We start from the raw sequence: 15604 nt of genomic DNA on the forward strand, positions 1-15604 counted from the left end.
GACTCTTCCCTCCAAAATAAAGAAGTTGTGTATTGTTTAAAAATACATAAGGCTTGGCACCAATGGCTCACACCTTTACTAGCTACTCTGGAAGCAGAGACTCAAAGGATTATGGTTGTAAGCCGGCTGAAGCAGAAGAGTCCACTAGACTTTACCCCCAAAATAACCAGCAAAATGCCCAGCTGAGCCAGGTGCTGGTGGCCCACGTGTAATCCTAGCCACTCAGGGGGCTAAGATCTGAAGATGATGGTGTGAAGCAGGCTGAAAGTCTGTGAGACTCCAGTCTCCAATAAACTATTCAGAAAAAGACAGAATTGGCACTGGGGCTCAAGTGGTAGAGTGCTAGCCTTGAGCAAAGAAGCTCATGGACAGTGTCCAGGCCCTGAGTTCAAGTCCAGGCCCGAGGGAGGAAAAGAAAAGTGAGGCTGAAGGGGTAGCTCTGAAATGGTAGATGGTCAGCTGAGCAAGCACCATGCCCTGAATTCAAACCCTAGTGCTAGCAAAACACCTAGCTATGCCAGGGAGTAACAGTGCAGAGGCAGAGCACTTCAGTGCGTACATACCTTTAATTCCAGCCCTGTGGGAGGCTTAAGTAGAAGAGTAACTATCTGTAGCTAGCCTTAGACAAAACCATGACACTCAATGTGAGAAATAACTAAAGCAAAAATAGGTGGTATGGCTCAAGTGGTAGAGCACCTGTCTGGCAATCATGAGGCCCTGAGTTCAAATCACATACATACATACATACATACATACCTCATTTAAACACACACACACACACACACACACACACAGAGCTGGGCTTTGGTGGCTCATGCCTGTAATCCTAGCTACTCAGAAGGCTGATATCTGAGGATCACAGTTTGAAGCCAGCCATGGAAGGAAATGTCTATGAAACTCTTACCTCTAAAAGTCAGTAGTCAAGGTGGCTCAAGTGGTAAAGTACCAGTCTTAAGCAAAAGAGCCAGGTACAAAATCATGAGGCTTTGTGTTCTGGCACAAGTAACGACACACCACACACACACATACACAAAGTGTGGCTTTATCAAGTCTAGCCATTTCTGAAGTTTTCCTAAGCTGGAATGACAGCATTAGGAGATGGCATGGGGAAGGGTGGTTCTATCATAAATGGCAGTAATGCCCTCCTAAGTGAGGGCCTCCTGCCAAGGACCACACAGGGAGACATCATCTGTGACGTAGCCAGCACTGCACTGCATTTCGTGGACATGTCAGCCTCCAGAACTATAGGCACATTGCTGCTGTTCATAAACTACCCATTGTGTCTTGTTACACAGCCTAAGAGGACTAAGATACCATGCTATTAGTGCTTTTCCACTCCAAAGAGGCCTCTAGGACTACATTGCAAGGGGGGCAAAAACAAGAGGGAGCCAGTCAAGAGCCAGTGTTGCAGGCAGTACTAAAATATTAAAAGGTATTTCACATCTCCCTGGGAAAGCTCGCAGAAATAAGTCACTCTCTCACTTCATAACATCTAAGAATGAGGAGAATATTGGTCAGGACACTTTAAAGACAAGGAATAGAATTAAAGCAGAAACAGAGTCAAGAAGAATGTGATTTACAGAAAAAAGAATAGTAAGTTAGACTACCAGTCCACTTACTCTCTCCCTCAGCCTTGCCTCTCATTATCCTATTTTTCTCATAGTATGTACGGTTGAAAATCAAACCAGACTAGTTCATCAAGAATCCTGTGCCAGCAGGGAGATTCATTTATAGAGTTTTGGCCACATGGTTTAATAGTAGTAGGAGCACTCACCCAAGCCTCTCTAAATTTTCTGCTAAAAGGACCAGGAGAAGAAAGAAACAGCTCAGGAAGTCCTAGTTCATTAAGATACTTTGTTACTCCTAGTTCCTCTACTACCTCCCATCCCTTTACTCAGGGCTTTGCAGAAGTGAAATCTAACAAGCCACAAGACAAGGATACCAAGTAGTCCTTGAAGAACCTAGCAAAACCCAATCTTGTTGGAAAGCTACTCACAGATTTTCCTGTAGCTTGCTCGAGTCCTGCTTAGTTCCTAGTTGGCTCATCAAATTCTTTATCTGGGCAGCTGAGGAGAAGAAGGGGAGAAGAAGGTTCATTGCGAAGATAAACACGTTCATCAGGAGCACGCTACTTGCGGAGCAGAGCCCTGGTCTCCACATCGTGAATAAGCACATGTAACCAACAGAGTTTATGCTATGATTGAAACCTGCGCAGACACACTCCTATAATAACCAACTGTAGGGGCCGGGAGTTTGGCCTAGTGGTCGAGTGCTTGCTTAGCATGCACGAAGACCCAGGGTTCAATTCCTTGGTACCACATACACGGAAAAAAGCCGAAAGTGGTGCTGTGGCTCAAGTGGTAGAGCCTTAAGAAAGTCCAAGGACAATGCTCAAGCCCTGAATTTAAGGCCCAGGACTGGCACCAACCCCCCCCAAAAAAAAAAACTGTAAAGTTCCCCTTCCTCCTAAAGAGTAACTACAGTACTGAGTAGAAGGTGATGGATTTTTAAATCATCCCCAAAGAATTTCCTAATCTTTCCAAGTCTTTGATAGCAATGAATGGTTAAAAAATTCAGTACCTGCCGGGGCACAGTAGCTCATGCCTATAATCCTAGCTACTTGGGAGGCTGAAATCTGAGGATCAAGGTTCAAAGCCAGCCCAGGCAATTAACCATTAATCTCCAATTAATCTCCAATTAACCTCTAGAAAATGGGAAGTGGGGCTTGCTTGGCTCTAGGGTAGGATGGTAGCCTTGAGCTGAAGAGCTCAGGGACAGCGCCCAGGCCAGAGTTCAAGCACCATGACCACGCCCTCCCCCCAAAAAAATTCAATAGCTTTAGGCTGAAGGAGGTAGCAAATGGGCAAGGCCATATTCAAGGCTCTAGGTTTCATCCACAACACATGTATTTTAAAACAAAAAACCAAAAACAGGGCGGAGAGCATGACCTAGTGGTAGAGTGCTTACCTAGCACGCACAAAGACCTGGGTTCGATTCCTCAGTACCACATACACTGAAAAAGCCGGAAGTGGTGCTGTGGTTCAAGTGGTAGAGCTTTAGCCTTGAGAAAGCCCAAGGACAGTGCTCAGTAAAAGCCCCAGGACTGGGTGGGGAAAGAAAAACAACAACAAAAATCTTTAGAAGGGGCTAAATTCATAGCGATAATAAGTTAAATGCTTGCCAGTAGGTCACAGCCAGCTATTCAAGAGGCTCACAGTTTAAAGCCAGCCTGGGCAAGAAAAGTACTCAAGACCTTGATTGCCAATTAACCATAAAAAGCTAGAAGTGGGGGGCTGTCATTCAAATGGCAGAGCACTAGCCTTGGGCAAAAGAGCTCAATGCTCAGGCCCCAAGTTCAGGCCCCAGTACTATCTCACACACACACACACACACACGCACGCACGCACGCACGCACGCACGCACGCACGCACGCACGCACGCACGCACGCACGCACGCACGCACACACACACACACACACACACACACACACACACACACACACACGCACGCGCGCAAAACAACAACAAAAAACCAAAGCCATTGCTGGTGGCTCACACCTGTAATCCTAGCTACTCAGGAGGCTGAGATCTGAGGGTACCAGAAAACCAGAAGTGGCATGGTGGCTCAAACAGTAGGGAGGTAGTCTTGAGCTTAAGAGCTCAGGGACAGTGCCTAGGCCCACAGTTCAAGTCCCACCACAGACCAAAAAAAAAGCCAGGAAAAATAGTCCTGAAAGTCTTATCTTCAATTAACCAGCAAAAAGCCAGAAGTGGAGCTGTGCTTCAAGTAGTAGAACACTAGCCTTGAGCAAAAAAGCTAAGGGACAGCACCCAACCCGCGTTCAAGCCTTAAGACCTCTCACACACACACACACACAAGCCCACTAATACAAACTAATTTTTCTTCTAACAATACTTTTAGAAAATAATGTATATGTATTATGAAGTTCCTCACTGATAATGTACCTTTCTTAGAGTGTCAAGCACTCTAAGAGCTTCCTATACATTGCCTTATTAGAAATAGCTCTACATTTTAAAGATGAGGAAGTAGTACTTCTTTTCTTTTTTGTTTTCTTTTGCCAGTCATTGGGCTTTCTCAAGACTAGCACTCTATCACTTGAGCTGGGAGTGGCTTTTTCTCCCAGCTTTTTCTGTGTATGTGGTACTGAGGAATCGAACCCAGGACTTCATGCATGCTAAGTAAGCACTCTACCACTAAGTCACATTCCCAGACTATGAATGCTTGTCCTATTCTCCCTGCACTAGTGTCAAAGTTTAATTTGTAGCAGGAACTGGCGGCTCATGACTATAACCCTGGTGACTCAGGACACTGAAATCTAGAGGATCTCAAAAAAACAAAAGTCTGCTATACTGCATCTCCAAAATAATCAGCAAAGGCTTTGCTTGGAGGCGTAATCAAGTGCTAAAGCACCAGCTGAGCAAGCAAGCTGAGGAAACATGAGGCCCTGCATTCAATCACCAATACTGTCAGGAGCTGGTGGCTCACACCTGTAATCCTAGCTACTCAGGAGGCTGAGGTCTAAAGGATTTCAGTTTAAAGTCAGACTGGACAGAAAAGTCCAACTAACTAGCAAAAGCCAGAAACAGATATGCTGCTCAAATGGTACAGCACCAGCATTAAGTGAAAAAAAAAAAAACTAAACAAGAGAGAGCACAAAGCACTGAGTTCAAGCCCGAAGTAGCAGCACTCAACAGTTTACCAACACTCCCCAAAGTACATGAAACAGTGCAGTCTAAAAAAAAAATTTTTTTCTGGGAATTTGGCCTAGTGGTAGAATGCTTGCCTAGCATGCATGAAGACCCGGGTTTGATTCCTCGGTACCCCACATACATAGAAAAAAGCCGGAAGTGGTGCTGAGGCTCAAGTGGTAGAGCTCTAGCCTTGAGAAAGTCCAAGGACAGTGCTCAGGCCCTGAGCTCAAGCCCAGGACTGGCAAAAAAAAAAAAAAAAAAAAATTTTTATGAAGTCCTGAGTTCAAGCCCCAGTAATAAATAGCATACATACACACATACACACACACACACACACACACACGGTGATAAGTTGTGAAGAGAAATAAATTCAGGTGAAGGGTAAAATGAGCAGGTAGGCAGAGAAACTTCTCTATAGAGTGAAACTGAGCAGACAGCTAAAATAAATAAATAAAGCTCAGGCTACACAGCTACGTAGGGGAGCTGCTTTGCAGGCAGAGAATGCAACTAGTACAAAGTCCCTGATGCAAGACACTTGTTTTAGCAAGGAGGGCAGGGTAACTGGAGAAGAGATAAAGGAAGGAGCAAAGGAGGCTGTGGAGAGCCAGATTATTGGAGGTCCAGCAAATAATTATAGGGCTTGCATTTCAATTAAGTGGCAAGTCACTGATGGTTTTGAACAGTGTCTTATGCAGAGTTGAAACCCAGGGCGAATCACAACAGCGATGTTCTTGAGGCACACTATGTTCTCTCAAAGGGCTGAAAGAAAACAGAGTGTGGACACAGAGCAAACCTGGACTGCCCACCCTACTTATCTGACACCGCCTTAGCTTCCTACTCTCTGTCCCAGATAGGCTGATGTCCTACCTCTAACCTGCTTCGCTCCCACCTCCCTCCCACTTACGGCAGTAGCCTCTGTACTAACCAGAGTCTAGCAAAGTGTTAGGTACCCAGTGTGCACATAAATAATTACTGATTGAGTCATTCTCTTCCCTTTGACATCAGGTAGTCTTAAAGATGGCAGTCTCTTTTAAGAGGGAAGATAGGAATTCAGGTAAGTCAGTATAAGAAGATCTGAAATCTAAACCTGGCTTAAACAATTCCATTAGGCAAGTCACTTCATTTTGCTGCCTCTTTTTCGCTACTTGTAGATGTGTATTTGGATTGACTAACAGAGTACTTACTATCTGTGTGGGGTTTTCGTGTTCTGACTTTAAATTTTTACAGTTCTGTGAGCACTGTGATCTTCTAGTACTGATACTCATCAGCTCAATTCTTTTCTTCCCCCCCGCCCCCCAGTCCTGGGCTTCAACTCAGGACTTGGGCACTGTACTTGGGCTTTGTCAAGGCTAGTGCTCTACTACTTGAGCCACAGCACCACTTCCAGCCTTTTCTGTGTACATGGTACCAAGGAATCAAACCCAGGGCTTCGTGTATACTAGGCAAGCACCCTACCACTAGGCCACACTCCAGGCCCTCACTCCATTTAATTCTAAAATTCAATAATGAAACAGCTCTATTCCCAGAATGCTGTTGGGCAACCAAGGAAGTTGTTGTTTTGTTTTGTTTTGTTTATTTTTTCCAGTCCTGGGCTTGAGCTCAGGGCCTGAGCACTGTCCTTGGCTTTCTCAAGGCTAGAGCTCTACCACTTGAGCCTCAGCACCACTTCTGGCTTTTTTCTACGTATATGGTACCAAGGGATGGAACCCAGGTTTTCATGCATGCTAGGTAAGCACTCTACCACTAGGCCAAACTCTGGGCCCCAGCCAAGGAAGTTTTTATAACTAAAAAACTGGGTATCCAGTGGCTAGTTACTAATAATCTATCAAAATCTTAAATACACTAGATAATTATGGAACTTTTACATGTCAGGTTCTGGCTAAAACTCTTAAAAGAATATGAAGCAAATCAATCTACTGTGCATTATAGCTAACATCACCATCAGGAACAATTCTATACTGAACAGTCTTTATGTCCTTTTTAGCCACTATCAGCAGAATCTGAATCTCCCAGTGAACTTCAGTCTAAATCAAAGTCTAATCATATTGAAAAGCAACTGCCAGCACAGATTAAAAAAAAAAAAACTTTCTTCATTTGAGAGCTTCTAATGCTTGTTCTAGTCTATAATAAAAAAAGTAAATTTAGTGAAAAATATTCCTTATGCTAAAACAAAAAAAAAATCAGTACTTATATCAAATGAGAAAACAATGATCTGTATGGTGGTTGTGACACTGAAGTCTCATTGTTTTACTAGGAAAACTAGGAATTCCATTTTTTCTTGCCAGTATATGGATTTGAACTCAGAGCCTCAGTTGCTTAACTTTTTTGCTCAAGGCTGGTGCTCTAAACACATCTTCATTTTCAGCTTTTTGCTGGCTCATTGGAGATAAGAGTTGCTTAGATTTGCCTTGGCTGGCTTTGAACTTTGATCCGCAGATCTCAGCTCCTTGAGTAGTTAGGATTAAAGGTATGAACCCCTGCTGTAAAATTAGGTTTACATTCTAGCTCTAAGAACTACAATGCAAATTATTGGACATCAACCCATCCATCCATCATCCATCCATTCATTATGATACTGTTTCCTAATGTAGTCCAAGCTGGCTTCAAACCAGTTATTTAGGCCAGGCTAGCATTGAGTTTGCAACTTAAGACTCCTGACTTAGTTTCCCCAGTGTAGGAATTTATCTTACTAAAAACACAACAAGGGACCGGGAGTTTAGCCTAGTGGTAGAGTGCTTGCCTAGCATGCACGAGGACCTGAGTTCGAGTTCTTGGCACCACATTCATAGAAAAAAGCCAGAAATGGTGCTGTGGCTCAAGTGGTAGAGCTCTAGCATTGAGAAAACCCAAGGACAGTGCCCAGGCCCTGAGTTCAAGGCCCAGGGCAAAAAAAAACCCCAAAAAACAGCAACTGTACTGGAACAGTAAAACATGAAACTAAACTGAAAATGAGTACTAAATATCAAATGCATCACCTTCCATTTTACGCACTAATCACAGGATAGACCGTGGGGGAAAAAAACCGGCTCTGAATGAAGACTGCCCACATCTTATTCCTGATTCCCCCTTTTCCCAGCAGAGTGATCTTGAACATAAGGCCTGTTTCCTCACCTAAGAAATGGGAATAAGAGATCCTTCATGTGGTTGTTGTGAGGGTGAAGTAAGGTAACACCATGCTAAGTTTAGAACACAATCTGACTCACAAAAACACTCAATGAGGGCTAGCTATTATTATTATCAAGTTTGAGACCAAGATACACACACTCAGCAATGATCAAATCAATTAAGTACATACTGAATGCTAGCGTAGTCACTGCAGTGCCAGGCAGTGCTGCTGTGGGAAAATGGATAATGTGCTCTAGCTCCACAAAACGGACTGCCTAGCAGTAGTGTCAAGGTCAAAGAGCTTGCATTAATTACAGAATACAGAATAGAAGTGGATACTAAGCTATGAGGGAAAACTCACAAATTCAAAGAAAAAAATGAAAATGCTAGCTAACTTTTCCTTCCTTCCCTTCTTCCCCACCCTCCCCCTTCCTTACAGGACCTGGGGACTATCCCTTAGCTTTTTTTTTTTTTTTTCCAGTCCTAGGGCTTGAGCTCAGGGCCTGAGCACTGTCCTTGGGGCATTTCTCAAGGCAAGAGCTCTACCACTTGAACCACAGCATTGCTTCCGGCTTTTTCTATGTATGTGGTGCCAAGGAATCGAACCTGGGTCTTCATGCTTGCTAGGCAAGCACTCTACTCACTAGACCAAACTCCTGGCCCTCCCTTAGCTTTTTTACTCAAGGCAGGCTACCACTTGAGCTACAGCTCCACTTATGACTTTTTCCCCCCCTTGTTAACTTGGGATAAGAGTCACAGATTTTCCGGCTTAGACTAACTTCAAAGCTAACATTTCTTAAGCATTTATAGTATGCAGGAGGCAGTTTTAAGCCCTCCTTTAGTCCTCATACTTATATGGAATAGGTATTCTGTTTATTTTACCTTATAGATGAGCACAATGAGTATAGGTAAAACAGTGTTTACAAAATGAGCGAGCAGCAGACAGGAAGCGGGGGGCAAGTGGCTCACACAAATAATATAAATCTAGCTACTTGGGAGACTTTGATCAGGAGGATCACAGTTCAAGGCAAGACCAAGCCAAAAAGCTCAAGGTGGGCAGGGTGGTACATCCCTATAATCATGGCTACACAGCAGGCATAGGTAGGAAGACTATGGTCTGAGACTGGGATTAGATAAAAACATAAGACACTATCCGAAATAAAAAAGAAAAAAAAAACTAAGACAAAATGACTAGAGATATGGCTCAAGTGGCAGAGAGCCTGCCTTGCAAGCCTAAAGACCTGAATATAAACCCTAGTACCACATAAATAAATAATAAATAAATAAATGTATAAGCTGGCACCAGTAGGCTCATAGCTACTCGGGAGGCTGATATCTGAGAATCCTGGTTCAAAGCCAGACCAGGCAGGAAAATCCATGAGACTCTAAAATTCAAGAAAGAGAGAAGTGGAATTGTAGCTCAAAGTGGTAGTGTACTAGCCTTGAGGATAAAAGGGCAGGGACAAGCTGAGCCAGTGGCTCATGCCTGTAATTCTAGCTACGCAGGAGGCTGAGATCTGAGGATCACAATTCAAAGACAGCCAGGGCACTAAAGTCCTTGAGATTCGTCTCCGATTAACCACCAGAAAACTGCAAGTGGCACTGTGGCTCAAGTGGTAGAGCACTAGCCTTGAGCTGAAGAGCACCCAGGTCCAGAGTTCAAGACCCACAATCAATCCCCCACCCCCTCAAAAAAGGCAGAAACAGAGCCCAGGCCCTTGAGTTCAAAGAAGAATTAGGAATGAAGGCAGGATTTAATCATGATGAAAAAGATCTGTATCATTCATATAATGGGGTAGATAGAAGAAAGATTATTAAAGGAGGAGGAGCAGGAACGGTGGCTCACCCCTGTAATCCTAGCTACTCAGGAGGCTGAGATCTGAGGATCAAGGTTCAAAGCCAGCCCAGGCACAAAAGGACCTGAGACTCTTATCTCCAATTAACCTCTAGAAAATGGGAAGTGGGGCTTGGCTCAAGGGCAAGGAGGTAGCCTAGTGCTGAAGTCCTCAGGGACAGCAACGAGCCCAGGGGTAGGGTGGTAGCCTTGAGCTGAAGAGCTCAGGGACAACACTCAAACCGAGTTCAAGCCTCATGACCCACCAAAAAAAAAAAGGGAGGAGGGCAAAACACAGAATTTGAGCATGTCAAGAAAAATGGCCAGGGCCAGGAGTTTGGCCTAGTGGTAAAGTGCTTGCCTAGCATGTACAAAGACCAAAGACCAGGGTTCCAAGGTTCAATTCCTCAGTACCACATTCATAGAAAAGCCAGAAGTGGTGTTGTGGCTCACATGGTAAAGCACTAACTTTGAGGAAAGCCCAAGGACAGTGCTCAGCCCTGAGTTCAAGCTCCAGGACTAGTAAAAGAAAGAAAGAGAAAGAGAGCGAGCGAGCGAGCGAGCGAGCGAGAGAGAGAGAGAGAGAGAGAGAGAGAGAGAGAGAGAGAGAGAGAGAGAGCGCGAGCGCGAGAGCGAACAAGAGAGAGAGAGAGAGCGTGTGAACGAGAGAGAGAGAGAGACAGAGAGACAGAGAGAGAGAGAGAGAGAGAAATGGGCACAGCTAGGCGCTAAAGGAAAACACATAATTTGAGCATGTCAAGAAAAATGGCCATACTGGTGGCTCACACCTTAATCCTAGCTACTCAGGAGGCTCAGATCTGAGGACAGTAGTTCAAAGCCAGCCCAGGCATGAAAGTTCATGAGACTCCAGTTAACTACCAGAAAACTGGAAGTGGTGCTGTGACTCAAGTGGTAAAGGCTGGCCTCAGGGATAGTGCCTAGGCCCAGAGTTCAAGCCCCTCGACCGAAAACAACAACAAAAAAAGATTACTTTGGGTTAAAACAAATAGTGAGGTGAGGGTCTGGGAGTGTGGCCTAGTGGTAGAGTGCTTGCCTAGCACGCACAAAACTCTAGGTTTGATTCCTTGATACCATATACACAGAAAAAGCAAGTGGTGCTGTGGTTCAAGTGGTGGAGTGATACCCTTGAGACAGCCCAAGGACAGTGCCCAGGCCCTGAGTTTAAGCTTCAGGACTGGAAAAAAAAGAAAGAAAGAAAACCAATAGTGAAAGCAGACTGGTCCCATGAAGTAGAAGATACAGAGCTACCACAAGTGCTGAACTAATAAGCACAGGATGGTCAGGATGAATCTGAATGGTACAAGACTATAACCAGACACACTATGAGTACACTACTGGATGCTGAGATGAACGCTTAAAGGGAACAGCAAGGAAACAACAACAAAAAAAGCAAATATGAAAACAAAACCCCAGAGGACTTCATGAACACTTAAAGATTTCACTGTTTCCTTTTTTTCAATAAACAAAATGTACCAGTAAGCCACAGAAGTAACAGAAATGCTGTTCTTTGTCTCACTGTTCATTTCAAGGCTCCTAGGTTTTTTCTACATCTGCTTCAGTAACAGCTCTCAGACCCTTCATTCCACAATAAGTAGAGTCAAGTACTACAGATCCTGAGAGCAACAGTCTGCACTAGGCAGCCAATCTTAGCTGTACCTGTAAGGTCCTGAGCAGTGGGTTGCCTGATCTCAGGCCAATGTGCTCAGCAATTCTGAAGTCATGCCTATGGCTGAGCAGTTTAGAAAGAAAGAAGTTATTCTCTCTGGTCCTTTAGGGCTGGGTGGGCTGGTGGGTATATGTGTACAGGCCTATCCAAAGGTGTACTTTGGGTATGCCAGCTGTGCCTTGCAGATACACTCACCTGATAACTGGGTAGGCGCAACGTCATCCTACTAATGTCAGATTCCCAATTCATCACCCCACTATCCTAAGGGAAAAGTTTCCACTCACATTACCGAGGGTCATGAAAATATAAGTACCATTTGGTTCTATAAGGGGGAAGAAGCAGAAAGAATTGTAAACTGACAGAAAGGCCTCATTCATTCAAAGTAGATGAATACAATTATTCACATATCTGATCAACACCCTCTCAGAGATGACCACTGGCCGCCTTCTCTGACCTCTCTCCTTTCCTACTTCCCTGTGCTCTCACCCGCAATAGGGGAGGGATTTCTCCACTATTCACACAGCAACTTCCCTCACTCACTTAGTGTCCGCCTGTTCATCGCTTCTGAGGCCTTCCTTGGCCAACTTACTGAAAATAGCACACCCATCCTTCTTGTCCCTTCCTTCTCTATCCACTTACCCTGCTTTATTTTCCTCTTAGCACCTAATGATATTTTTATATATGCACATAAATGTGTATATATATATATACCTACAGGGGTATACATGTATGTAATTAGATATATATGCATACATGTATAATTTCCAAATTCACTACATATGTATTTACACACACACACACACACACACACACACACACATTTCCTCCCAATACCTCCAAATGTTATTTGTATCTCATCTATACTAACAATCCTTTTCAACTTTATATTTTGCTATGGACACCAAAGACTATTGAGAAAATTCTTATCAGTTTTTATACTTACTACATAACCTAATATTCAAAAAAATACAGAACATTTCATAAAAAGAAACTAAAATCAGATTTAGCCTCAACAAAATAACCAGCCTTGAACCAGAATTTTCTAATCTAATCTGTATGGCAGCTCCCGCATTTAAAAAAAAAAAAAAAAAGGAGGGGGGCAGGAGTGTAGTCTAGTGGTAGAGTGCTGGCCTAACATACACAAAGCCCTGGGTTCGATTTCTTGGTACCACATACACAGAAAAGGCCAGAAGTGGTATTATGGCTCAAGTGGCAGAGTGCTAGCTTTGAGCAAAAAGTGTCCAAACATAGCGCCCAGGCTCTGAGTTCAAGGCCCAGGACTGGCAAAAATAAAAATAAAATTAGAAACAAAGTACTGTATTTGCATGTTTTTTTTTTCCATTTTGAAACTTAATAGGCCATACATTCCCCTCTTCCCCCCTCCAAACAAATCCCCTAGGTTCCTTCCCTTCCCATTACACACTCTATCTATTAAGTTCTACAAGCTGGCTTGCGCGCGCCAGCTTGTAGAGAGAGATCTCTCTCTCTCTCTGCACACACACATACCCACTGGGGAGTTTGGGGGGCTTGAACTCACAGCCTGGGCACTGTCCCTAAGCTCTTTTGCTCCAGCCTATCGTTCTACCGTTGTATGCCACAGCTCTACTTTCTGGTTTTTGACTGGTTAACTGGAAATAAGTCTCATAGGGATTTTTTTTTTTCTGTCTAGCCTGATTTTGAACCACGGTCCTCAGATCTCAGCCTCCTGAGTAGCTAGGATTTACAGGCATGAGCCACAGGCACCCAGCTACAAGCTCTATATTTAAATCTTAAAAAAAAAAGGCTATTTAAAAAATGATGATTATTCTTTGAAGTATAGAACATAATCGTAATTCAGGTCTAACTAGTTTTACCTGTTAACAGAATACAATCAAACTCACAGAATAATGATGGGAAAGGGTTATCATCACCAGGCTTTCCAAGAAAAGTTGCTCCTGCAGAAGTCCTGTTTATCATAAGGCTTTGAGCTGATTTTCAAACCAAGTAACAGACTCTACTCTTCTACAATCTCGTTTGGGGCCATAATGGTGAGGAGAGAGTTTTGAAGACAAGCAACGGCATCCTGAGTTACACCACCAGCTCTAACAATCTCTTATTTTCTCTGTGGTGGTGGATGAGTCCCCGAGCTTCTCTGCCTATCTGATTCGTTCAAAAGAGTAGCTTGACGGGGAAGGAAAATAAAATGAAGGTCTCATCTGTATCGAGATCCAAAACGACCGATAAACCAATCTTTGCTCCCAAAGACATGATAACGTAAAACTGCAAGGTGCTCAGTGAATTCTCTTCACTGAAACACAAGTCATCCCACCCTTCAAAATACCATTCCCTGTGTCTGATTTCCAAACTAATTTACAGGAAGAAGTGGGTATGAGGTCATCCGAGCACAGCCCCCCCACTTCCCTTAACTGAAAGTTGCTGAAAGTCAGCCTAAAACCTCAGTCAGTAAACAACCCCGATCCAAACTGGCCAAAGAGGAAAGCGAGGTGGGTGGAGGGGACGGGAAAAACTCGGCGGGCCGCTGCGCCCAGTGCAGGCGCCCGCGGCCGCCAGGGCCACGCCATCCCCTCCCACCCTGGGGAGTCGGACCTGCGGTGTGGACCTTGACTCCGGGACCGCACAGCTCCTCCAGGAACCGCGGCTTCGTCGGGGACGGGGGCCGACGAGACCCGGGGCTGACAGCCGGCCGCCCCGGGGGGGACGCCGGTGACGGCCCCAGGCGTGGCCTCGTCCGCCGTCCAGGCCCGACTCTGCGTCCCGGCAGCCTCGCCCAGGCCTGTCCCCAGCTCGCCCCCCACCCCGGCGCTGGCCCCCACTCCCCGCCGCCGCCCCCACCCCCGCCCAGCTCACTGGCTTGGCTGATCCGCTGAATGTTGCCGCTGCATGTCTGGATGATGCTGTTGAAATCACGGAGCTGGGGCCCCGAGGCCCCCGGGTTCCGATACATGTCTAAGGGACCGTAGGACATGACGGGGGAGCTGACACCGGCTCGCCCTGCACCGCGCTCCAACCGGAAGCAGCCACCAGCCGAGACCCACGGGCTGAGAAGGAAACCGGGAAGAGAAAGGGCGGGGGTGTGGAGGGTGTGGGGGGGAGAGGGAAGGAAGGCGGCGACGCTGCGTGCGCACTGGCCCCACCCACACGTAGTACGCATGCGTCTGTTCCCCCCCCTCCCGTAGTGCGCAGGCGCAACTGGAATGGATGCTTGTTTGGTAGCTTAGATACCGGATTCCTTCGCGCTGAGATGCAGGGCGGGGCGATGACGTCATAGCGCGGAGGCTACGATTGGATGAGCTCGGACGGCGGCGCGGTTTCTCTCAGCACTGGGACGGGAGGCTGAAATGTTCAATTTGCATAAAATTGTACCAGATGTTCTCGGCCCTTACATCCTAGTCTGAGAATTCAGGCCCAAATACGAGAGACCGACTGGAGACCCAAAGCGTCATGGAGGCGCCGGGCGAGGCCGCTCACGCCTGCAATCCCAGCTACTCCGGAGGCCGAGATCCGAGGATCAAGGTTCAAAGCCAGCCCGGGCACAACAGGACCTGAGACTCTTACCTCCAGTTAACCTCGAGAAAATGGGAAGGGGGCTTGGCTCGAGGGTTAGGGCGGTGGCCTTGAGCTGAAGAGCTCAGGGACAGCGCCCGGGCCCAGAGTTCAAGCCCCATGACCCACAAAAAAAATAATAAAATCATCTCTTGGGCCCGGGTAGAGTGTTCACCTAGCATGCACTAAGCCCTAGGTTCGATTCCTCAGTGCCACATACATAGAAAAGGCTGGAAGTGGTGCTATGGCTCAAGTGATAGAGCACAAGCCTTGAGAAAATCCAAGGACAGTGCTCAGGTCCTGAGCTCAAAGCCCAGGACTTGCAAAGAAAGAAAGAGAGAAAGGAAGGAAAGAAGGAAGGAAGGATGGACAGAAAGAAAGAAAAAAAGAAAGAAAGAAAGAAAGAAAGAAAGAAAGAAAGAAAGAAAGAAAGAAAGAAAATTCAGAAACTGTCTTGTGTTCAAGGACACTGCCCACATCTTGAACTCAAGCACCAGGACTGGGAAAAAAAATAAAAGATAAATTCATCTCTTGGCTTCCATCTTCAATGGCTTTGATACTATTTGAGGAATAGTTTGATGGTTGGCAAACCATTTTCGTATCTCAACTTTTTTTTTTTTTTTTTTTTTTTTTTGCCAGTCCTGGGCTTGAGCTCAGGGCCTGAGCACTGTCCTTGGGCTTTCTCAAGGTTAGAGCTCTGCCACTTGAGCCTCAGCACCACT

General features: G+C 45.5%; 1 protein-coding gene across 1 annotated transcript in view; it reads right to left on the minus strand.

Moving 5' to 3' along the window:
* The window catches only part of Stx12 (syntaxin 12), a 33268-nt gene extending 18845 nt beyond the window's left edge, over positions 1-14423 (minus strand). Inside the window, exons 1-2 of the mRNA XM_090335464.1 lie at positions 14187-14423; positions 1997-2066 (exon numbers count right to left, since the gene is read on the minus strand). Coding sequence (XP_090191590.1) covers positions 1997-2066; positions 14187-14304 — 188 coding nt within the window. The 5' untranslated portion in view covers positions 14305-14423. The remainder of the gene's footprint in view (positions 1-1996; positions 2067-14186) is intronic.
* Between the last annotated feature and the right edge of the window lie 1181 nt (positions 14424-15604).

Source organism: Megascapheus bottae, chromosome 6 (genome assembly GCF_031878675.1).
Source record: "Megascapheus bottae isolate mThoBot1 chromosome 6, mThoBot2.hap1, whole genome shotgun sequence".
NCBI lineage: Eukaryota > Metazoa > Chordata > Mammalia > Rodentia > Geomyidae > Megascapheus > Megascapheus bottae.